Source organism: Zasmidium cellare (genome assembly GCF_010093935.1).
Source record: "Zasmidium cellare ATCC 36951 unplaced genomic scaffold M409scaffold_18, whole genome shotgun sequence".
Taxonomy (NCBI): Eukaryota; Fungi; Ascomycota; class Dothideomycetes; order Mycosphaerellales; family Mycosphaerellaceae; genus Zasmidium; species Zasmidium cellare.
In genome coordinates this window covers 130,712-152,502 of record NW_022986962.1, presented here as the reverse complement: position 1 = coordinate 152,502, position 21,791 = coordinate 130,712, and the positions used below count along the sequence as shown (strand labels likewise).

Genomic DNA, 21,791 nt, shown 5'->3' with positions numbered 1-21,791 from the left:
CGAGGTTCAAGAATTTCCAAGAATAGCGACATCGTGTGATCTCGACGGTTGATCAGACAGTCTAGAATACAGTTAAACAGACCACCAATGTACACATGGTGCCATACTTCACATCTCAATTACTTCCAAGCAGGTACCTTCGCTTTTCCAACAGTCCAGCTGCATAACTTTTCGTGACCAACGTCAATCTTACAAGTCTTCTCTCATCTGATCGTAATTCGACCCGCCTCCCAGAGGGTCGCCACCGGGCACACAAAGACCAAGTCTCCAGAAGTAGTCTCGATGGGCAAAGAGCAATTCCCACAGTTTGTACCTCGATGGGATACCCCATGGCTCATGCACAACATCGTGGATCTCGCCTTTAACAGACTCGAGCAGATCTCGCTTCTGCTTTGACGACTCTGGATCAGAAGGTACGGTGGTGTCCTGGCCAGCAATGCATTTGGGGTCGAAGTCGCCCGTGCAATGCTCTATATCTTTAAGATCCGGCGAAAAGCTAGGCTTGGAGATGAAGATCTCGCCTGCGTGCATAGCGTAGCCCCATTCTGTGAGCGGTAACTGGGGAACTGGATCGTCGATGTGCGTGACTCTTCGATACTCTGAAAGTGTGTCGTTCTCCGGAGCTTTCTTCGCCAGGTCGAATCGCTGGTCAAGATACTTCACAAATGCCAGGTTGCCAATCCGAGGCTCCCCAAACGTGGTGATTCTCGGATGCCAGCCTCTGGCTTTGAAGTCCAGGCCTGCCAGTGCAGCAACTGCGCCTCCAAGACTGTGGCCTATGAGAGTAAGCTCGTAGTCCGGGTGGTGCAGGACTTGCTCTTGCACACTCTCGAGGATTTTGTCGCGGGTGTTCATCCAAGAGCGATGGAAGCCCCAGTGCACAGTGCAATTGAGGCATTTCGGCTCGCTGGCGGGCGCAACATCACGCGGCGAGACTCCTTTCACGGCGTCTATGATCTTCTTTGAGACGCCGTTGCCGCCTTCTTTGTCGCCTTCGCCGGGATACGGGACATACTTCTGTGGAACCGTGCTCAAGTCCACGATAGTGTTGGCGATGCTGTAAGTTCCTCTGAAGGCTACAATGATCCGGGCCTTGCTATGATCCAAAGCAATGTAGCCGCAAGAGTCGGATAGCAGCGGTCCCGTGTTCCAAGTCTCGACCAGCTCAAACTGCGGAAAGTCGGCGCATCGTGACAGGCAGCGAAATGGTTTGTTGATTCCAAAACTAGTAGAGCCAACGCAATAGGAGATGTCGACGATACGGGCGAGTTCTTCCAGTTCAGTAAACAGGGCTACTGAGACATTACGGCCGTCTGAGCGTCCATGGCGGAGAAACGGAGCTTGCGCGGAGCCGAGGACGAGGCCAAGGCGGAGAAGCAGCGTCAAGGTGAGATGGAAGGACAGGCGCATTGCTTGTTGTTAAAAGACGGTTCGGCGCGGGCAGCCGATTACATGGCCGACGTGATGTTGGCCTGATGTGAGGTTCCAGAAGGTCGGCAAGGATGATCTCGCGAGCAGCCGGCGTGAGGATGCGGACGGCGGAGGATGAGGGCGGAGTCCTGCACGTAAGCACAGGGTCAACAACAGGCAGGTGGCAGGATTGGAATAATAAACAAATGCGCACACTAGCGCTGAAATTGATGGGAGTGCGTAGCAAATATTAATGGAACGGCGCCGAAAGGGAGAAAGGTGGAAAGGCTGGGCGGTTCTTACACGTTGCTTGGTGAGCGAGATGCGTCGTGCCAAGGCTGCTGATGTCAGTGGAATGCGCCAACGTCAAACGCCTCCCGCCGCGTGCGTATCGGCAGAAGATTGATGGAAGCTTCACCACCAAACCTGCACCGCTGCCATCGGCTGACCGCGGATTCGTCTCATTCACCACGACGACACTCCCGCCTTCACTCTTCACCGTCTTGGATATCTCCCGGCCGTCGCTTCCTGTTCTGGATCAGTCCTCCTCGAGAGCGCATTGCAGTCTACAGTCGGGAGAAGCTTCGATGCTGTCACCAACAAGCACTTGATCCTGCTTGCCAAGGGGCCTTAAAACTCCCGGTCTATCTTTGCACGTAGACTTGGACCCTCAACTATTTTTCGATAAAGCAAACCACCACAATCATGGAGGAAGACCCGAAGCAGCACGACTTCGACCAGCGCCACGATGGCCCCTTCGATCCCGTGGGCCGTCCATCTCTGCAGATTCAGCCGCCACAGATCCCTACCGAACCACAACGGCAGGACTCGTCGAAATCAGAACCGATGCAAGAGAAGAGGGTCATGAGTGGCAATGGTCCGGGGGAGACGCCGACGAAGGCGCGAAAGAGCGTTCAGTTACCCAGGGAAGACTCGGATCCATCAGGTCCGCCAGGGCGAAAAAGCACACAGATGTCGCGAGAAGGGCCGAGACCGAGCAGAGACTTTGACATCCGTCGAGATGGGCCGTACGGGCGACCGTCACTGGCCATGTCACGGCGGCGGTCGTCGGCTGTTGGACTTGGGCGACCGTCAATGGCTGCGGGTGAAGAGGCCGATGGGGATCCTGTAGCACCAACAATGGCCGAGATTGCAGCTGCAGAGGAACAACTTGGATTCGAGCCCGAACCGCCAGCCCTGAACTACAGTCTATGGGATCGCAAATGGTACATCGCATTGTTTTGGGGGTTGATCCTGATCGATGTCATCGCGCAACCCATCGCACTATATTTCGGTTTGTGGTATGGCACAGACCTATCACCCAATGTCGTATTCTCCATCATCACCGCAGCGCTTGGAGGTGTCAGTATCTTCGAGTACTTTATACGCTTCTGGAGACTATGGAAGAAGAACAGCACCTGTCGGGTCATCGGAGCGCGTAGGATGTATCTCGATTGGTTCCATTGGAACTTCAGTCTCGGCTGGATCATTATCATGATCGAGCTCATCGTGTAAGTCTGCCCATCTCCAAACCTCGCAACACCTCACTAACACCTCACAGCGGCACCGTCCCCGAACACCCACCCATTCGCCTCCTCGCCATGCCTCTGGCCAGTATGCTCTACGCCTTCGGCACCGAACTCCTCATCGTCGACGCCCTCCGCTACTTCGAAGTCCCCGCCCCTGTCCGCATCTCCTCCATCCCGAAGGGCGCTCAACTACGCCCCGCAATCTACTCCATCATCGAAGACATCGTAGCCGTCGACGGCAGCGGCGGCACCGCCTTCCGCGAAGCGCTCAACAAGCGCTATGAAGCCTCACACGTCTTCCGCGCCATGCTGCGCCGCCTCGGCGCATTCTGGGCGTTCGGCTGCGAAGCCATGGCCGTGCTGACGACCATCCTCGTCTTCACCATCCAGCACGAAGCCGCCTACTGCGTCGGCTGGAGCATCCCCTTCATCTGGGCCGCCGTGTGGACATTGGTGACGTATTTCTACGTCAAGAGAAAGCTCAGAGAGGAGCAGAAGGCCTGGGCGGACGAGATCGCCGAGAAGCAGGGGGCGATTGCGCTGCAGAACACCGCTTCGGAGTAGGACTCCAAGACGGAGAGTGTTCGCAGCTGAAAGCGGAGTTGACTTTGTGTGCGGCGTAGAGCGTATTCTTATTAATTTTGTTATGAGAGACCCCCGGGATCGTTTGAGAGATGGGAAAGTCGGATGGATGGATGAATGGATACCATGGCAGCGAAAGCTTGAATCCCACTGCGATTTGAGCACACATTGCGTTTTTGGTGGCTTTTTTTGTACAGATATGGGAAATGAGTATGATACACCCTTGTTAGGAAGAGAAGAAGAGAAAGAAAATAGAACCATACAACGTATCTGATTTTCGTCTAATAAGTCACAAGCACGAGATTGAAATCTGAGGTGTGGCGCGAATTTGCATGTGAAAGTGAAGGAGGGAAGGAACGTTCACATTCGGGCCGAATCTAGCTTTGCGTGGGACCACACCTCTCGAACCTTCAAGAATGCCGACAACAACATATATGCGTCTTTGACCAGAGTCAAACAAAGGATCGATTTCATTCCGAACGTCTGGAAAAGCTGGGAGGACTAGGCTGTTTCATGTCTCATCAGTCCACTGCAGGGACCTGTCGTCGACATTCCGGACAATTCTGATGCTGGTGAAGCCAAGCCGCGATACACGCTTCATGGAAGAAATGCACGCACGGAAGGACGACGACCTCGTCGCTGTCCGTATAGCTCTCGCTCAAGCATATGCTGCAGCTGCTGTTGTTGATTGAATCCTTCAGTTCGGCGAAGCTTCGTCTTGGGAGATTGTGGGTCGGGGAGTGGTGGGTGCCTTCGTCGACTGTGGCATCATCTTCTTGAACGCCCCACCAGTCGTGCATAGGTAGAGTGTTATTCACTCCATCGCCAGTTCTCAATGCAGCCATGTATTCGCGCCAGCGGCCTGGCCGTCGAGCCATCCAAGATGATCGGCGACGTCCATTGATGAGCCAGACGATGTCCGGGCAGAATCTGATCTTGGGGTAACCTGCTTCGAGTCTTCTCTCATTCAGACGTCTCTCGTTGAGGCGTAGAGCGTCGAGCTCGTCGTTGGTCACTCGGCCCCCTGAATCTAGGCGACGGGCGACGAGGATTTGCTTCTCGTTCTCGACAACCACGTCTTTGGGTAGGCAGGCCGGGCACGCCATTGGAGTATCTCCCCTATCCTCCTGCAAGGCAGAGTGTGAGAGGCCATATCGGCGATATATTTCCTCTCGCGCACTCGCTGCCAGAAGCCCCCGTTGGCACTCTTCGTTTGGACATACCTCGCCCAGCAGCACCTTCCTCACCGCCTCATCCGAAGGCCTCAAGAAGAACATGTTCTGACGGCCAAGGTGCGAAGTCAAAGGGGCAGCTCGCGCGAAAAGGTGCTCATTTCTAGGATCGTAGAATTCGGGCTCCGCCGCTCGTCTGAAAATCGCCACAGCGTCCTCTGCGCTGTCGGCTTCGGCTATTCGGCGCCCCAAGTTGGTTTCGAGAAATCGCGCGCTGGGTATGTATGGTGCCATGGTGTTGACGTCGACGACCCGCACGTTGGTGGGCGCGGCTCGTCGTCGATTGTACGGCGCCTCGCAGATCAAGAGGAGCTTGTTATGGCAACCGAGTCCAGTGATAGAATCGCGGCCGACGAGGATGAAGTCACCCTTTTGAGGGAGGGGCTGGACAGTGTTGGATGGCATTGTGGCCAGAGGGGTTGTGTATGGGAGTTGCTGGTCTTGGTCGACGAAACATACTGGAAGGCGCAGGAGCTGGCATTTTGTAAGCGTCAACTGGATTATGGTGAATGAGGAAGGGCTATCGCTGGGGCTCTTGGGCTCTTGAATGGCGCTTTGGGTTCTTCACGAAGACTGTTGCGTTGAGTAGCTCCTGTCCGTATGCAGAAGGATGTTCGGTCCATGTTGTGCTCCTGAATCATCAAGCGTGGTTGCTGGCGCCGGAGTGTTGTTGATTTGGCGGTTGTGTCGTGATGCAATGTGTGAATATCACAAAGGTGTCTGTTCATGTCAACCTGGCAGGAGGATTGAGTCTTGAGCCAAGCTGAAATCGAAGTCGTACCTGCCTTTCGTGCGAGACCCACTTTCATGTGATGTTAAGGAAGGAGCGTGCCTGCCCCATCCCGACTTCTCTCAATATTCTTCTCAATCCTCGACCTGCTCGGCACCCTGCACCAACACCCCAGCTTCGCAATCCTCGATCATGGCGGACATGGCTGAATCCACGGTACCCACACATCCATGTCGACCTTCGGGCTCTGTTACTGACACCAAGTAGCAAGATCAGTCATCCGCCGCCCACCGCACCTTCCAGGTCCCCGAGCTCTTAGAGATGATCTTCCTCAAAGCCAGCATCACAGACCTCCTCACCAAGATGCCGCGAGTCTGCAAACACTGGAAAGCCACCATCGAAGGCTCCATCAAGCTGCAGCGAGCACTCTTCTTCAAGCCCTCGGCCGACGTCCTCCTCCACCAAGACGAAGAAAGCCTCGAGAATATGAGTCTGGGTGAGGTCTACATCCAAGGAACCGAAGACACGTGGAACTACCCAGTGATCGCCAATCCGTTCCTGTTCCAACTTACCAATGACTATCTCATCAGCTGGAGCGACGCCTCTCACATGCCGAAGGGTGTCGAGCGTCCAGAGGCCTCCTGGCGCCGTATGCTGGTTACTCAACCTCCGATGGCTCAGCTCGACGTCCATTCGCAGTGGTGCGGCTGTCAAAATTTTGCTCTAGATCTTGAGTGCTGGACCAAGACTTCCATCCAGGGTAAGGAGGCTGCAAAACTTGGGCAGGTGGTGCGGGAGGGAGCGACGCCGATGTCCACGAGCAGGTGGGAAAAGATGCATGCGGAATCGGCGGGACGCATGGTGACCATTCTCGAAGTCGCCTTGGAGTACGACTTGATATGGACGCTCGAACACGGAGGGGCAATTGCACAGTCTGATTATTTGCTCGATCGGTGGGCTTAAAGACCTACCGGTGTGGTACACTTACCACGTTGCTCATAGAAACGATGGAAGAATGAGAAGCAGACAGCAATGAGGCAGCGATCAATGGTTATACGGCTATGTCACATCTGAGGTGAAGCCTCCATTGTAGTGATCTTGCTCATGCGTGAAGAAGCTCCGATAGGCCATGTTTGTTTCGTTATCTCGGAAACTGCAAGCCCTTGCTCTTTGCGCCAGATCCATGCTCCACAAGCTCTCCCAGACTCAAGACAACCATCATCCAAACGTAGTCGACATTTACCGCACGATACCCTCGAATCGGTTCTTGTACCACTTGATGGTCTCGGCCTGGTTGATGCGGTGGGAGGCACCAATGCGGGACTGCGCGCGTCTCCGCTTGGCGACACGCTCACCTGGGCGGGTCCTGTTTGTTGTCAGCATCTCCATTTCCTTCATTCGTCCATCCTCTTGCACTCACATGCAGCAGTAGAAGTCCATGCCGTAGATACCGATCGCTGGGTCGTACTTGATGCCCAAATCGATGTGCTCAGAGATACCGAAGCCGAAGTTGCCAGTCTCGGAGAAGTTGCGCTTGCGGAGCTCGTACTCCTTGACCTTGAGACCACGCTCGATGATCTCCTCTGCCTTGGGGCCACGGACGGTGACGTGGACGGCGATCTTCTCGTTACGGCGGATACCGAAGGTACGGACGGTGTAGCGGGCCTTGCCTGAAAGTCCATCATGTCAGCCTCCTCATCTTCATGGCATATCCGATTCTCTCTGCTCTTTCTTGCGGATCGTACGTACTGTAGACTGGGGTCTGACCAGACAGCTGCTCGAGCACCTTGGCAGCACGGGTCAATCTGTCACCAGACTCGCCGACGGAGATGTTGAGGACGAGCTTTTGGATGCGAAGCTCGCGCATTGGGTTGGCCGACTTGTCCTTTGCGCCCTGGGTCTGGACGTTTTGGCCATCGGCCTGCTGGGTTGAGTTCTGACCGCGGGCCTGCGTCGCAATGTTGTCAGTATTCGAGTCCTTCATATGCTCATCCGGTCGCGGTGATTTCGTTTCGTTTCGAGTTTGTGGTGTAGAGAGAGTTGTGTAGACTCACCATTGTGCTAGTGAGATCTCACGTCCTGGCGGTGGCTGTGGGATGGGTGCAAGTCCTGCGTGAAGAGACAGACGAAGTTGAACGGCCGAGCGACGATTTGGCAAGTCGAGTCTTGGCATGTGCGGCGCTAGCGCGGGTAGTCCCGCGTCGAACTTCGAGCTTTGAGGTTTTCCAGCAGCTCGTGTGACCGCGACATCTTCACTCGACAGCGACCACACTCTCCGCCCATACTCTCAACACTGCCAACACCTTCGTCGCAAGCCGTATAACCAAATTGAACGCGCCAAAGTCGTGCTCCGGCACGCCAACCACCCATCATGAGCATGCAAAAGCAGGGCAAGATGGTAAGTCACGACCCACTCCAAACCACAAGGAGTCCTGCGTTGACAGAGACAGACCGCTGATATGTGCAATAGCAAGCCTTCGTGAGTACAGCCCTCAATCGCCGACTCGTGGCTCCCACTTACACCATATCTAGGTCAACTACCGAATGCGCGCGACTCTTCACGATGGCCGGCAGCTTGTCGGTCAGATGCTCGCATTTGACAAGGTACGCTGTGATACCTTCTGAATATTTATTTAACGCTTCGCTGACATTGTTAAGCACATGAACCTCGTTCTCGCCGACTGCGAAGAGTTCCGGAGAGTGAAGCGCAAGACGAAGCAGGGAGGCGCACCAGGCGCACAATCAGGCGGACAAACTGTTGAGACGGAGGAGAAGAGATCGCTGGGACTGGCAATTGTTCGAGGTGCCAACATCGTCTCCTGCTCCGTCGACGGCCCACCACCAGCAGATCCAGCTGCACGACTCGGACAGAGCGCACCCGGTGGAGGATCAGTCGCGCCAGCAGTGCAAGCGGGCCCAGGCACCGCGAAACCAGCAGGAAGAGGAGCAGGCATTGGCCTTCAAGGACCAGCAGCTGGTGTTGGAGGACCAGGTTTCCCGGGCGCCGGATTCCCAGGTGGACCGCCAGGCGGCTTCGCTGGCCGTGGTGGACCCCCTGGTGGATTTCCTGCTGGGTTCCCGCCCGGTGGTGGTCCGCCAGGCTTCCCACCTGCTGGTTTCCAACCTCCTGGCGGTCGTGGCTTTCAGCCTCCGTCCGGTGGATTCCCAGGCCGGTAGAAGAGCTTCAAGCAGTTCTATCAGCATCACAATTCTCCCGCCATCCATGACCTCACGAAGATCGAGTGCATCAGCGCGCCGCTGCTGGCCTTCAAAATCGCCCATCACAATGGAGCGGAAATGTAACTACATAAAAAGCTTTGGAGGTGGATACCAAAACAACCTAGCATTAGCGACGGCGTTGGTGGTGCTTCAGGTATGAAACAAAATGCAGCAGACATCGATACTATTCCGAGACCCTCGTGCTGATACCGTATCCAAAATGCTAATGCTCATTTCAAGTGCTATCGCCGTTTCATGCTCATGTCTTGTCTTTCGTCAAATCATTACACATTCATTCAATCCAAGCTCGTCTCCGCAGGAAGGGTATCATAGCGCTTCAACGCATCAAGAATGGAAATCTCATCTTCTCACAGCAACACCAGGCCCATCAATCCACCAAGCACCGCCCCAGCCAACGGCACTCCAGTCGCAGCAGCACCCGCCTGACTACTGCTACTGCTCGAGCTCGCCGCAGCTGCTGTCCCACTCTGGCTACCACTCGCCGCCCCGCTGCTCGTGCTGGCCGCAGTACTCGCCGAAGTCGTCGACACGGCCGTACTCGACGTACTCGTAATACTCAAGAACGTAATCGCCTGACCATTCGCAAGGAACCCTCCCGACGCAACCGTGACATCGCCATTCCCGACCAGAGCATCCGCTCCTCCGGCTGAGAGCGTATGGCCTGCGACGATTACGTATCCGGATTCAGAGGTGACTTCGTAGAGGCCGCCGTCGACGCCGGTGAATTCGCCCGTGAGGGTTGCGGTGGGGGCGGAGGTGGTGGTGTTGGATTGTTGGCGGATTTGGAGGGTTGGAGCGGGTGTTGGGAGGGGGAAGGGGTTTGGAGCTGGGAGGATGCGTTAGGATCTCGATGAGGTGTTGAAACTTGAGGTGTGTGGAGAGCTTACCAGCGCCGACGGCTTGCAGGAGCAGAGCGGCGAGGGAGGCGTGGATGAACTGCATCGTCACCAGCGATGGTAGGTAAGTCAGTATGTAGCGACTGTTCAAGCAAGCACACAGCAAACGTGCAGATGGCAGTGGAGCAACGAGAGGAGCTGTAGAGCTGCAGAAAAGCAGGGCACAGGTTAAAGCTTTATGAAACCACCACCCCAATGGCTTGCGAGCTTACATACATCCGCCTCGGTGGTCTGCCGTGGCCGCGCACGCAAGCGAACTTTACTTTCCCTTTGATGTCCTAGTAGATGCCGAACTCGTGGGGTAAGTGAGGTGTTTGCGTGATAGGCGATGTTGAAGGAGCTGGAGGCTGGCAAGCTTCATGCGGGCTTGCCGTTTGCCGATGTAGGTTCTTGATAAGATAGACTGTTTGTCCTGGTGTGGAGAGGGGACACCAGTAAAGGAGAGAGGGACGGGTGTACGAGAGAGGGACGGTGATACATGTATGCGAACTGTACCTGCGTTTCCAAGTATCGTTGTATCGTTGTACTTCTTCGCGATCGTTTGTGTGGGACAAGGTGAGGTGATGTGGCAGCTTTCCGCGTGCTTTGGCCAAGCGGCAAGCGGATGGTTGGCTGGTTGGTGAAAGTTTAGCCGTTTGATGTGGAGCCTCGATTTGGACCTCACTCCTTCTCTGTTCGCGCTTTTGTCCCCGGTTTGATGGTGTTGAATGCTCTGCTGGTGCTTTTTTCCGCTGCTTGGTCGTGAGCGGTGGAATGGGGATGGATTGTGGTTTTCTAGGGTGATTTTGCTGGCATGTGAGGTGTTGAGTGATGGGATAGGTGAGTAAGGGAGGAGGTATATGACGGATTGCTTTCATGCATTGCGGCAGGTGTTTGTAAGGGCGTGTGAGGGACTGACTGATGGATGGAGTGAAGTGCTAACTTATGGAGTAAGTAATGTGATGAGCGAAGAACAAAGTGACGGACCAAAAACAGTGTGTGGCTACTTACATCCCTTCACTGCCGCAACATCTAATGGCATATGACATGCTAACCAATGTACAGAGTGAGGCACGGTAAACTGCATATAACCACTCACAATTCCTTCTTTGCAGCAGCGATCTATCAAGGCCTGTACATTCTATACGCACATGCTTCCATGCGCTCCTCAAAACTTCGAAAGCACGCTCGACCTTCTTCCACTGGCTGTTGCCCCCCACCCCAGCCAACCCAAATCCATCCTTGAAGATATTCACCTAGGATAACAATTGCTTTGGCCTCTTCGTGCTGATTGCAGGAGAAGTGATGTGTTGACTGAAGGACGAGTGAAGGATAAGTGATGTACTAACTGAGCGTGAAGTGAAGTGCCGGCTGAAGGAAAAGTAATGTGCTAACTAGAGGGTAAGAGAGGTGTTGACTAAAGGGAAAGGTGATGGACTGACTAAAGGAAAAGGTGACGGCGAGTGAATGGAAAGCATATGACGGCCTGCATTCCTTCAATACAGCAAATTTCTGTTGGCATCTGCTTTCTACACGCAGCTTCATCCACTCCCCAACACCTCAAAAGCAAACTCCACCCTCTTCCACAGACTCCCCCCCTCAACCCCAACAAACCCCACATCCGACCGAAAAGCCTTCAACCAAAACTCCCCTCTCTCCCTCTCCCTCAACAACTCCCGACTATCCAACCTCAAACCCCCATCCCCACATCTCAGCACCGCATCCCCCGCCCGAACCACACTACCCCTTTCAAAAACGCGCTCCGCAACCGGCGGCTGACAAACCAACATCCCCCTCCACGACGCCTCCGGGCGCGCAAACTTCCTCAAATCCTCCCTGCGGACCCGCCCGGCGCAGTACCCCAAGAACCGCGTGTAGAACGGGTTGACGGAGATGATGTGCGTGTGCCTGTCGTTTTCGTGCGCGATCCATTTTGGGCGGAGGGAGGGGTGGCTGGAGAGGTAGAGGGGCCCGCCGGGGAGGGGGGAGAGGAAGAGGGCTTGCTGCAGTTTTGAGGATCCTTCGATCGTGTCGCGCCACTGTCTGCACACGAGTGGGATCGGGAAAATCAGGTCGCAGATGCGGAGGTTGAGGAGGATTTGTTCGAGGATTTCGGGGATGGAGAGGGCTTTGGCTTTGGCGCGGTTGGAGGGGTGCTGGTGGTGGTTAGTGATCTGCTTGAAGGATGGGGACGTGGGACTTACCGTAGATGGATCGCCATCCTCGGAGTCGTCATCGCTGCTGGATGCGACTGGCTCTTCTGGCTCGATTGGAGTGGGCGTTGTAGGGAATTTCTTCGACGATGGCTGATATGAGTGAGCATGCAGTCTCGATCACGAGTCCCATATCACTGACCGTATCTGAGGCAGCGTCGCCGCTGGCTACAACCGAAGCCATCGCGAAAATGACTTTCTCCAGAAAGATTGCGTGAGTGCGTGGCGTCCGGACGGTTATATCAAGGTTCGAACTCCGGAAAATCTTCGTGAACTTGCAAGAGTAATTTGACTCGAACCTCGCACCTTCCACATCGGGCGTTTGTACTTCTGAAGTCCGTGCGTCGTTAGCGTGGTTTGAGACTGGGTCACGTGGTCTGCTGCCAAGGCAACGGTCGTCCCCAAATCTGAGGGATGTTCAAACAGCTTACTACATGTCTGCATAGCTTGGAAGCCAGGGATTGAGCGGGAATAAGTATCACCAGTAGTGGTATCCGCAAAGAATACATGGCGAGACTTGGGCGGGAGACGAACTTCCATCTCAACGAAGAAGTTTCACCGTAGAAGAGAACAGAAGAGAAGAGAGGTCCGAAACGAAAATGTCGTGACATGTTTCATTTCTCCAAGGCAGTGGGCGTTTAACAATCAACTTTTTCATCATGTCCCATTCGTAGCAGCTCTATGGCCAAGCTCATGTATGTCCCCGAGGACCGGCGCGTCGTCAACAAAAGAAAAAAAAAACCAGGGTATCTAGCGTCTATTCTAGATGAAGTACGCTTTCTTTTTCTCGGAATGGAATCCAAGGAGAAACTCGTGACAGCACTCCAAGTGTTGAAGTCCAGTCGTTCGCAAAGGCTGATATCCAAGCCCGAGAGCGCTTCGTCTAGTTGTCAACACCGATATGCACATTCTTCTCACCCGGTGGGAGAATCTGCTCTTCCTTCTGACCCCTCAGCGACGGCAGCTCCTTGACAGCTTCAGCGATGATGTTCAGCGCAGTCTTGATCTGTTCCTCGCTAATGACAAGCGGTGGGGCCAAGCGGATGATGTTCTGATGCGTCGGCTTGGCGAGGAGACCCTTCTGCTTCATCAGCATGCACAGATCCCAGGCGCTGTGTCCATTCGTCTTGGATTCATCTATCACGATGGCGTTGAGCAGGCCCTTGCCGCGAATGAGGGTGATCATGGAGTCGTTGGCTTGGATCTCACGCAGGCCTTGGCGGAAGATCTCGCCGAGGTGGTCGGCGCGTTCAGTGAGTTGTTCTTCTTCGACGATTTCGAGGGCTTTGATGGCGATGGCGGAGCCGAGCGGGTTGCCGCCGTAGGTGCTGCCGTGCGTGCCGGGTTCGATGGTGAGCATGATCTCCTTGGAGGCGAGGACGCACGATACGGGGTACATGCCGCCACTGATGGCTTTGCCGAGGAGGACCATGTCGGGCTTGATTCCGCTCCATTCGTGGCAAAGCATGCGGCCTGTGCGTGCGATGCCGGTCTGGATCTCGTCGCAGATCAGGAGGACGTTGTGCTTTGTGCAGAGCTCGCGCACTCTCTGCAGGTAGCTCTCGTCTGGGACCACGATACCAGCCTCACCCTGGATTGGCTCAACCAAGAACGCCGCAGTCTCCTTGCCGTGCTGCTCGAAAAGCTCCTCCACAGCCTTCGCATTGCCGAATGGGATTGGCTTGCCCGTGGTAGGGTTGCTGGAGCCTACGTTTGGAAGGTATGGGCCGTAATTGTCTCTGCTCTCAGGGTCCGTAGACATCGTAATCGCCGCAAATGTCCTGCCGTGAAAGTTCTCCTGCACGCTGAACACCCACGCCTTGTCCGTTGGAATGCCCTTGACCTTATATCCCCACTTCCTCGCAACCTTGACCGCAGTCTCCACCGCTTCAGCACCCGTGTTCATTGGCAGCACCATGTCAAAGCCCATCATCTTGGTGATCTTCTCCGCAAACTTGGGGAACACATCGTTGTAGAAGGCTCTGCTGGAGAGAGTCAGTCGGCTCGCTTGCTCGACCAGCGCTTGGATCAGTTTCGGGTGGCAGTGTCCTTGGTTCACGGCTGAGTATGCGGAGAGGAAGTCGAGATAGTGTTTGCCCTCTGGATCCCAGACCGAGCAGCCCTCTGCCTTGGCGAAGACGACGGGAAGCGGGTGGTAGTTGTGTGCGGCGTAGGCTGCCTCGGACGACATTGCCTGCTGGGAGGAGGCGGCATGGTAGGTAGAGGTCTCGCTGGAGGGCGTGAAAGATGCTGCTTTGGCGTTGAGGGTGCCATTCGCATGGCCGTTGGTCGGCTCGTGGACCGCGCTTGGTGCCATGGTGGGAGTCGATGTCGGTGGAGTTTATGTTCAGTTGGTCCAGGTGGAATAGGTGGTATAACAAGAGAAACCGGGCCGTTTGTGTAGAAAATGGGATTTCTAGGAACAACGAGAGAGGAAGTCGTTACTTAGACTTTTTCACATTCCAGGGATGACTGGGCGTGCGGCTCTCGAGCAAACGTCGTGGTTGTCGTCGGGTTATACGATAAGTTGCGGGCGCGGGCGCTGTTGTTTGCGGTATGCTGCCCCACTGCGTTCCCCTATGCGCAGGTCGTGTCGAAGGTGAAGGCTGGACCTGTACTTAGGAGCTTAGTCCACTGCCTGAACCACGCCCGCCGCATCATGTGCGCACCCGGGTATCCGCGGCGGTAATCAGTATTACCTAATGAGATTAACCACAATTTGACCGCTTCTGACTGGCCGCTCGGCTGAGCACAAGCCGGCGGCATGAGCGTATCGCTGACGCTGCCAAGATCACCAGGGTCACCTAGAAACATTCACTTACCACCCTTTGATGAGAGCCGTAAAAATGCCGATTCAGAGCGATGCGAGCAGGAAGCGAAAGGCACATACAAAGTCGCGCCAGGGCTGCGGGAACTGCAAGCTGCGAAGAGTCAAGGTAGCGATGGTTGTTTCCCTTCTTGCATACCACAGCTGATGGTCTACGTAGTGCGATGAGACCCGTCCAAAATGCAAGAAATGTTCGTATCGTCGATAGTGCTTCATCGATACAGCTGTTCTGATTCATCTCAGGCACGGCCTTTGGCGTATCGTGCGACTACGACTCGAAAGCTTCCGACCTCTCATTCTCAGGCGTTGGATCCTTCCAAGTAGACATCCCCAAACCTCCAACGCCTCCAGAATCGCCCCCAGAGGGCGGTAATGAAGACATTGAGGCCGTAATCGATGGCATGATGAATGCCCCGCTATATCTCCACGTCGACGATGGGGCTCCAGGACCCGAAGTCTGCTACATCGATAAGCCGCATTTGGATCTCCTTCGAAAGTTTTACAACCGTACCGTTTTGTCAATAGGCACAGCAGGAACCAAACACATCTACCGCGGCGTGATGACCAGAATGGCAGCCCAACACTCCTTCGTCCTGCACGCCATCTTGCGCTTCACTCTAATCCACGATCGTTACTTGTACGACCCGATTGGAACCAAACCATCAACAGCCGAAGCCTTCCACGGCTACCACGCAGCAGCACTCTTCGGCAAAAAGCTCCAAGGCCCAGTGCCTGAAGAAGAAAAAGACGCCCTCTGGGGCACCGCCGCAATCCTTGGCGCCAGCGCCTTCGCCAGCATCGAGGCCTCCAAAGCCGAAGAAGCCTGGCCGCTGAAAGACCCCGAATTCGCAGACCTCGACTGGCTCAAGATGAGCGACGGGAAGAAGGAGGTGTGGAAAATCGCCGATCCCCTGCGTCCTACGAGTGTCTTCCGCAATGCGATCGAGTACGAGAACAGCAGGAAAGCGGAGATGCTGCACCGGCCGACGGATCCTGAGTTGGACTCCTTGTTTCCCTGGGTGACAAAGCTATTCCATTTGGATGCTCCTCGATCAGAAGACGATCCGAAAGATCCCTACTTTGAGGCTGCGTCGATTATCGAGCGGCTGGTGCCCATCGAGTGTAACCACAACACAGTCATGTGGTTCTTGTCATTCCTGGGCCATATGAATCCCGAATATCGTCGACTGCTTGAAGCGAAAGATACGCCTGCCATGTTGCTGCTCTCGTGGTGGTATGCCAAACTGATCAACTACGATCAGTGGTGGCTCAGACGGCGAGTCCTATTCGAGTGTCAAGCCATCTGCATATACTTGGATGGAGAACTCGCCGAATATGATGAGATGCGGAAGTTGCTGGACTTCCCCAAGAGCAGATGCGGTCTGGATAGAGGAGACCTGGGGAGGAAAGACTTTCCTGCCCATAAGCGCAGCGAGGACTTTCCTTGGGCACGGAACTTCTAGACGAAAGAACTTCAGTCGAACGTCCTCGAGTTTATGGCTGATGTTTTGCGGCCTTGGGTGAGGAATAGGAGGTCGAGGTCAATCGGGAGCAACAGGACGAATCCAGGTGGTCGAATTTCCATCATCACGTACAGGACCCACAAAAAGAAGACGAACATCTCTATACCGCTCAGGGCAAGCCAGCCTATCGTAGGGGCTTTAATCATGACCACGAACTTCACTTCTTGGGACACCATGCTATTCATGTACTCTGCAAAACTTTTAAGGGTGAGGGTCAATAAAATGCACATACGGTCTCGTCCTTTGCTCTTCCTCACCCAACAGCACTTTTACTCACCCTGCACCGCACTGCGCAGTCACGAGTCAGACGTCACACAACCTATCTCCCACAACAATAGCTTCACAAGCAAAAATGCTCTCCCAAGCGTACGCCCTCCCCACCCCCCTACCCCATAAAAACTCCACTAACAACCCACCAGCCCCCAACCCCCCAAAACAACCTCACCCACCCGCTCCTTCCCCAAATCCTACCCAACCCTCGACGAAATCCTCTCAGACTTCAGCGACGACAACGAAGAGCTCGACTTCCTCTCCACCGCGCACGAACTCCACCGGCGCATAAACCAGGCGCTCGACAGGTGCTCTCGAATCTCCGCCTCCGCACAAGAAGCTCTCTCCAGCGCTCGCCGCCCGTTCTCCGTCGAGACGACCCTGTTGGAGAGACGCCTGCTGTTGCGAGCCGCTCAGCCCAGGGTGTCCTTCGCGGGAGATATACACGAAGATAAAGAATCTTATCGTCTGCGCGAGTGCAAACGCACGGACCTTGTCGCTAGCGCTTGGGGCAAGGAAGTGAATGAAACCGCGTACGCTCCACGGGGTCGAAGAGCCCGGCTGTCGAGGGCGAAGCTTGAAGCGCATTATCCCCTTCCACCGGATAAGTCTCTGCATTTTAGGATTTGGCTTGAGACGTTTCCTGAGGATCCGAGCTTTCGAGCACCGACTGGGCCTGAGTACCACCACCACCGCTACCACCACCCACCGCAGAAGCACCACCACCCACCGCAGAAGCACCACCACCCACCGCAGAAGCAGCGTACCGACACCACCCTCCCCCTCCCACCCCACCAAAACCAAAACCAAACCCAAACCCAAACCAGATCTCTCAAACGACAATCCTTCACCTCAGCCTACGAGGACTGGATTGTTCGAAGAGATCCCAAGGGTCCGAGATTGGGACCGGTGAGGAAGGAGGAGAATCCGGAGGGGGAGATGGTAAAATCTTTGTTTGGGTAGGGGCTGGACTGGATGAGATGGGGAGAGGGGGAGAGGGGGATGTTCGAGGAATTTTTTTGGTTGTGAGATGGGGAATGGTGATCTGTAACGAGCATGTAGGATGTAGGAGGCGGATGCCTCTGCTTACTAGCGTTCTTCATCAATTTCGCGAGATGGGAAGGAGTTCTTCAGGAGGAGGCATGACCTCCCCGATGGGATGTGTTCGATCAATATGCACAATCTCTCCATTCGTTCGAGCTCTACAACAAGAAGAAGAAGAAGAGTTGCTCGAAATCCAAGAAACTTCATATCACCGCTCTCCAGCTATGATTCAAAAGACAACACAAACCAAGCATCGCAATTTTCCGTAACTCATCCATCCCTCCTGTTCCCTCTCTGTCGCAATGCAAAATCAGGAAAAAGCAGTTAAACTCCTCGCTCTTTGGGGAAAAAGGGGGATTCGCAAAAGTGTCACAATCCATTGAGGCAAGTCTTTTCTTTGGTCTGTCCAAGAATCTTCGTAGTAGGTAGGGACCCTGTCTGGCCTGGCCTTTTATCCTTCTGGTTCTCTCCTGCGGTGTGTATCGGTAGTAGACCACTTTCGAGGTTCTAGTCCAAGCGCGAGACACCGCTTTGTCATACTTCATCGGCAGGATAGAGATGCGTGGCGAGCAACTTGTTCATGGTGAACATGTGCACCTTGTCGCTTTTGAAGACCGCCCGCATCGCATCGTCGCACCGGATGTTGCGTTTGTCTGACGGGTCTTGCAAGTCGCGTGCCTTGACGTACTCCCATATCTTTTTGACCGTCTGCGGCCGAGAGAGCTGGCTTTCGCCCAGCATGGCTGATAGCGGTTCTGAAAGGTTCATAGGTTTCTGGGGAAAGTTGTCAGTACCTGCTCTTCGTGGTTTTGGAGTGCCCAACTTACGTGAAATCCGCCCTTCTTCTCCCTCTCCGGCTTCTCCTCGCCTTCCACCTCGCTATCGTCGTCCGATCCCACCTTCGCTTTGCTCTTCTTCTTGGTCTTCTTCTCCTTCTTGGCAACGGGCTTCCGCTTGGTCGTGCCGCCTCCACGTGTCGACCGCGGCTGAGCATTGAGCTCTGCTTGTAGTCTCGCCGCCATCTTCTCGTCCGACTCCACCGAGCCATTGGTCTTCTTGACCTTCTTAGGCGCCGGCGATGAATCCTCCACCTCACTCATATCCTCTTCCTCTTCATCCCTCTCTTTGCGCTTGTGGCTCGATGCCGGCGGTGATACGTCATCGTGTGCTATACCGTTCGCAGTTGGGACAGACTCTACAGATCCGACTGCTCCATTCTCCTGCTCCTTTGCTTGGGCCTTGTCGAATCGTTCCATAATCAATTCGGTGATGGGTTTCTGCGGGCGATTGTCAGTATCATAGATCCTTCCCGTGACTATTTAATATTCGGGATCGATTTGGTCATACCTTCAGAGGAGTCAGGTCAAAGTCGACTTTGTCTTGGAGGTCTTTGCGAATGCGCTTGGCGGAGATGGTGTTGAGGTCGGATTTGGCCAGGATGCCGTCGATGAGGGCGCCGTAGGTGGCATACTGCTCTGGCGCAACTGTGACAAGACAAGTTAGTCATCGCACCGACAACATGGCCTTACATGTGAAGATTCGCGCTTCGAAAGCGTTGTACATGGATCGCGGAGCGGACTTACGAGTGTCGGCCATGATGACGGATTCGGTTGGTTGCGCTTGGACGGATGTCGGGTATGTATGTTGTCGTCGAGGCAGTCAAGGAGTTTGACAAGACGAGGTCGTTTGCGCGAGGGACAATGCCTGTGCGCGTGATTGGGGAGGTAGTGTGAGAGTGAGTGAATGACAGGACGGGCAGACGTCTCGGTGGCTGGCAGATCAACTAAAGCCGAGTCCGAGAAGCAGCCGGTCCTCCCGTTGATATCGCAGCGACAGCCTGCTCGATCTGGGGATTGGGTATCGTGACAAGGCTGTAAGTGACTGCGATATCTCCTGTACACGAACAGGTCGGCGGTGGTTGTTGTTAGAGGTTTACAAACAGATCTAGTCCCCACTGTCGGATCTCGTTCCTGGAAGCCGATGGCGGCAGCGCCCGTCTTCACTTCTTGGCGTGGAGAGAGTGGACGTCACATGTTAACTTTGAAACTTCACACATCACTTGTCAAGAGCAACGGTCCGTTTTCCACACGCAGAGACCGAATCGCATGGAGACAGCCCAATGTTATGCACGCGACTATTCGCTGGACTTCGTTGTCTGCCGCATGGGCTTTCTTTTGAAATCGCGACCTCGACTTCCAGGATGCCTTCACGAAGGCAATGGCCTTCCACGTGCTCTTCGGACGACGCTGAACCATGGCTTGAACATGTCTCCAACATATGACACTTGATTGTAGAATAACTGGGGTAGACAGAGCAACAGCATCGGGTTGCTCGTGTGAGACACACGTATCACATGTTGAAGATACACCGCGCAGTACTAGCGGCGACAAGTGAATAGCGACAATAGCATGTGGACAATAGTAACTCGCCAACCGAATGGTGAAGACACCAGTGCTCGATGTTTATCTCTCTCTTTCTCTTCCTACTCTACACTCCCCATGCTTCAGCAGAGTCTTTCCAACATACAACCGCAGAGATGGCGGGACCATGGCTTACACAGTCTCCTAGAGGGCTCCTGGCCGAACACAACGCCTCACAGACCGCTCAGCAGCAACTACGACAGGGCGTCACTCCATACGGAGTCCTCACGATCCGAGTCTTCATCTTCTACGAAGCTGACCTCTTACTCAAGAGGGAGGCGGATACATGGACGGTGCCTACCTTGCAATACACAGGTACACTCTACACTCCACGGATTGACATGACGGTACTAACATGCCCACTTCTCCTCCAGCCAGTGACAACGACAACACTGCACATGGCATAGGAAAAGCCATCTTCTGCCGCATCATCGCCGACCTAGACAAGACCAACACCCCCGAAAGCCTCCTCCACGAACTGCAATTCACAGATCTCCGCCTCGCCAGCCCATCGATCGCCTTCCGCCCCTCCAACCAACCCAACATCCCCAGCAAAATCATCATCGACACAGTCCTCACGACATCCTACCAAGCCCACAGACAGAACGTCGCACCCCGCGACGACCTCACAGTCCCCGAAGCTACGACCTTCCGCTGGGTCGACCCCGACAACATGCACACCATCAACCTCTCCACCAACCTCACAACCAAATCCATCAACCAAGCCAAATACCGCCACGCCAGCTGCACCGGCGCCCCCTTCCTCGACAACCTGCGCCGCTACCCCGGCCTCCTCCCCCAAATCATCAACATCACGCTCGCCAGCATCCTCCAAACCCGCGCGATCCTCAAAGGCCACGACTCGATAGGTTTCGGCCTCATCCTCGTCGACGGGGTGCGCGGGAGGGCGAATGTCGCGTTCACGGGAGCGTCGAGGGACGTGTATGCGCAGACGCCGATGCTTATGACGCGGAAGTATGGGAATGGGGAGGCGGTGGTTGTGGGGAAGTGGTGTCCCGAGAGGGTGGAGGGGGTGGAGGCGTTCGGGGGGTGGGTGGAGGTTTTTGATTGGTTTGGGAGGGTGAGGGAGAATATGGGGAGGGATAGGGTGTGAGGTGGAAAGCTATAGCGCGAGGGGGATTGTTTGGGCTAAGAAAGGTGTGTCTACTCTTCTCCGCTGATATCCCCATTTCTCGTCCGCTGTCTCAGCATCCGAAGCATCATTCAGGGCACCGTCAATCTGAATTTCAGGTGACGATCATCCCATCAAGGAGAGCAACAAAGATCTACACCTCTCCCACCCTCGACCCCCTCCTCGACCCCCTCCCACTATCAACCGGACTCCCTCCCACCCAGAAAGCCCCCTCCGCCCCACCCTCCTCCCCCACCAACCTCGCCGCCTCACGCAACCCCTCCATCTGCACCCACCACCTCTTCCGCAAATCCGGCATCGTCTTCGCAACAGCCTTCTTCGACTCCTCCTCCTCCTCACAAGCCTCCTTACACAAGGCGCGGAGTTGGTGCATGACGAACTCGGTGTCCAGGAGGGCTTGTTGGATTCGCTGCTCGGCGGAGCGCGCGAGGTGGAGGAGGTGGTTTAGAGACTCCTGCTGTGGGGGTGTTGGTTCGGGGTCGGCGGGGCTTGGTATGAGGTTCAGGTCTTTTAGGGCGGTTTGTAGGGGGACGGAGGCGGAGATGGCCATGCCGGGGAGGGAGAGGTCTTGACCGACCGGGCTTTTCAGGAGAGATTGTTTCAGCGAGGTCAATTCCTCACACCCCTTGATCACATCCCGCGGTTCGGACACGAGGATCTTCTCCCCCTGCCTCCAAGCCTCCGGACAAACATCCCTCCCTCCCATCGAATCAAATCCACTATCCCTCCTTTCCCCATCCCCC

The 21,791-nt window shown here is 55.0% G+C and overlaps 14 protein-coding genes across 14 annotated transcripts; 6 read left to right on the top strand and 8 right to left on the bottom strand.

Annotated features, from left to right (window-relative positions):
- Nucleotides 1-189: 189 nt before the first annotated feature.
- Nucleotides 190-1,410, bottom strand: M409DRAFT_66524 (uncharacterized protein; the record flags this gene model as incomplete). The annotated part of the gene is made up of 1 exon (XM_033816971.1): nt 190-1,410. One exon carries the CDS (start codon nt 1,408-1,410, stop codon nt 190-192), a length of 1,221 nt encoding a protein of 406 aa, XP_033667357.1.
- Nucleotides 1,411-2,550: 1,140 nt separating this feature from the next.
- Nucleotides 2,551-3,503, top strand: M409DRAFT_66523 (uncharacterized protein; the record flags this gene model as incomplete). The annotated part of the gene is made up of 2 exons (XM_033816970.1): nt 2,551-2,921; nt 2,972-3,503. The coding sequence occupies 2 exons, from the start codon at nt 2,551-2,553 to the stop codon at nt 3,501-3,503; spliced, it is 903 nt and encodes a 300-aa protein (XP_033667356.1).
- A 539-nt stretch (nt 3,504-4,042) lies between these two features.
- M409DRAFT_23105 (uncharacterized protein) lies at nt 4,043-5,158 on the bottom strand (the record flags this gene model as incomplete). Its single annotated transcript, XM_033806637.1, has 1 exon — nt 4,043-5,158. One exon carries the CDS (start codon nt 5,156-5,158, stop codon nt 4,043-4,045), a length of 1,116 nt encoding a protein of 371 aa, XP_033667355.1.
- Nucleotides 5,159-5,675: 517 nt separating this feature from the next.
- Nucleotides 5,676-6,446, top strand: M409DRAFT_23104 (uncharacterized protein; the record flags this gene model as incomplete). Its single annotated transcript, XM_033806636.1, has 2 exons — nt 5,676-5,699; nt 5,751-6,446. 2 exons carry the CDS (start codon nt 5,676-5,678, stop codon nt 6,444-6,446), a joined length of 720 nt encoding a protein of 239 aa, XP_033667354.1.
- Nucleotides 6,447-6,722: 276 nt separating this feature from the next.
- On the bottom strand, nt 6,723-7,540 carry M409DRAFT_66522 (uncharacterized protein; the record flags this gene model as incomplete). The annotated part of the gene is made up of 4 exons (XM_033816969.1): nt 6,723-6,849; nt 6,904-7,153; nt 7,233-7,431; nt 7,538-7,540. The coding sequence occupies 4 exons, from the start codon at nt 7,538-7,540 to the stop codon at nt 6,723-6,725; spliced, it is 579 nt and encodes a 192-aa protein (XP_033667353.1).
- Nucleotides 7,541-7,854: 314 nt separating this feature from the next.
- On the top strand, nt 7,855-8,660 carry M409DRAFT_23102 (uncharacterized protein; the record flags this gene model as incomplete). The annotated part of the gene is made up of 4 exons (XM_033806635.1): nt 7,855-7,881; nt 7,954-7,962; nt 8,016-8,087; nt 8,142-8,660. 4 exons carry the CDS (start codon nt 7,855-7,857, stop codon nt 8,658-8,660), a joined length of 627 nt encoding a protein of 208 aa, XP_033667352.1.
- Nucleotides 8,661-9,070: 410 nt separating this feature from the next.
- Nucleotides 9,071-9,665, bottom strand: M409DRAFT_54808 (uncharacterized protein; the record flags this gene model as incomplete). The annotated part of the gene is made up of 2 exons (XM_033812836.1): nt 9,071-9,549; nt 9,611-9,665. The coding sequence occupies 2 exons, from the start codon at nt 9,663-9,665 to the stop codon at nt 9,071-9,073; spliced, it is 534 nt and encodes a 177-aa protein (XP_033667351.1).
- Nucleotides 9,666-9,897: 232 nt separating this feature from the next.
- On the bottom strand, nt 9,898-11,995 carry M409DRAFT_54807 (uncharacterized protein; the record flags this gene model as incomplete). The annotated part of the gene is made up of 8 exons (XM_033812835.1): nt 9,898-10,516; nt 10,610-10,648; nt 10,698-10,720; nt 10,750-10,854; nt 10,948-10,969; nt 11,213-11,754; nt 11,803-11,904; nt 11,954-11,995. The coding sequence occupies 8 exons, from the start codon at nt 11,993-11,995 to the stop codon at nt 9,898-9,900; spliced, it is 1,494 nt and encodes a 497-aa protein (XP_033667350.1).
- Nucleotides 11,996-12,694: 699 nt separating this feature from the next.
- On the bottom strand, nt 12,695-14,128 carry M409DRAFT_23100 (uncharacterized protein; the record flags this gene model as incomplete). Its single annotated transcript, XM_033806634.1, has 1 exon — nt 12,695-14,128. One exon carries the CDS (start codon nt 14,126-14,128, stop codon nt 12,695-12,697), a length of 1,434 nt encoding a protein of 477 aa, XP_033667349.1.
- A 529-nt stretch (nt 14,129-14,657) lies between these two features.
- Nucleotides 14,658-16,101, top strand: M409DRAFT_66520 (uncharacterized protein; the record flags this gene model as incomplete). The annotated part of the gene is made up of 3 exons (XM_033816968.1): nt 14,658-14,747; nt 14,799-14,829; nt 14,882-16,101. The coding sequence occupies 3 exons, from the start codon at nt 14,658-14,660 to the stop codon at nt 16,099-16,101; spliced, it is 1,341 nt and encodes a 446-aa protein (XP_033667348.1).
- A 412-nt stretch (nt 16,102-16,513) lies between these two features.
- On the top strand, nt 16,514-17,394 carry M409DRAFT_23098 (uncharacterized protein; the record flags this gene model as incomplete). Its single annotated transcript, XM_033806633.1, has 2 exons — nt 16,514-16,527; nt 16,581-17,394. The coding sequence occupies 2 exons, from the start codon at nt 16,514-16,516 to the stop codon at nt 17,392-17,394; spliced, it is 828 nt and encodes a 275-aa protein (XP_033667347.1).
- Nucleotides 17,395-18,009: 615 nt separating this feature from the next.
- M409DRAFT_23097 (uncharacterized protein) lies at nt 18,010-19,071 on the bottom strand (the record flags this gene model as incomplete). Its single annotated transcript, XM_033806632.1, has 4 exons — nt 18,010-18,249; nt 18,303-18,752; nt 18,823-18,959; nt 19,059-19,071. The coding sequence occupies 4 exons, from the start codon at nt 19,069-19,071 to the stop codon at nt 18,010-18,012; spliced, it is 840 nt and encodes a 279-aa protein (XP_033667346.1).
- Nucleotides 19,072-20,011: 940 nt separating this feature from the next.
- On the top strand, nt 20,012-21,009 carry M409DRAFT_23096 (uncharacterized protein; the record flags this gene model as incomplete). Its single annotated transcript, XM_033806631.1, has 2 exons — nt 20,012-20,210; nt 20,270-21,009. The coding sequence occupies 2 exons, from the start codon at nt 20,012-20,014 to the stop codon at nt 21,007-21,009; spliced, it is 939 nt and encodes a 312-aa protein (XP_033667345.1).
- Nucleotides 21,010-21,181: 172 nt separating this feature from the next.
- Nucleotides 21,182-21,754, bottom strand: M409DRAFT_23095 (uncharacterized protein; the record flags this gene model as incomplete). The annotated part of the gene is made up of 1 exon (XM_033806630.1): nt 21,182-21,754. The coding sequence occupies one exon, from the start codon at nt 21,752-21,754 to the stop codon at nt 21,182-21,184; it is 573 nt and encodes a 190-aa protein (XP_033667344.1).
- Nucleotides 21,755-21,791: the final 37 nt, after the last annotated feature.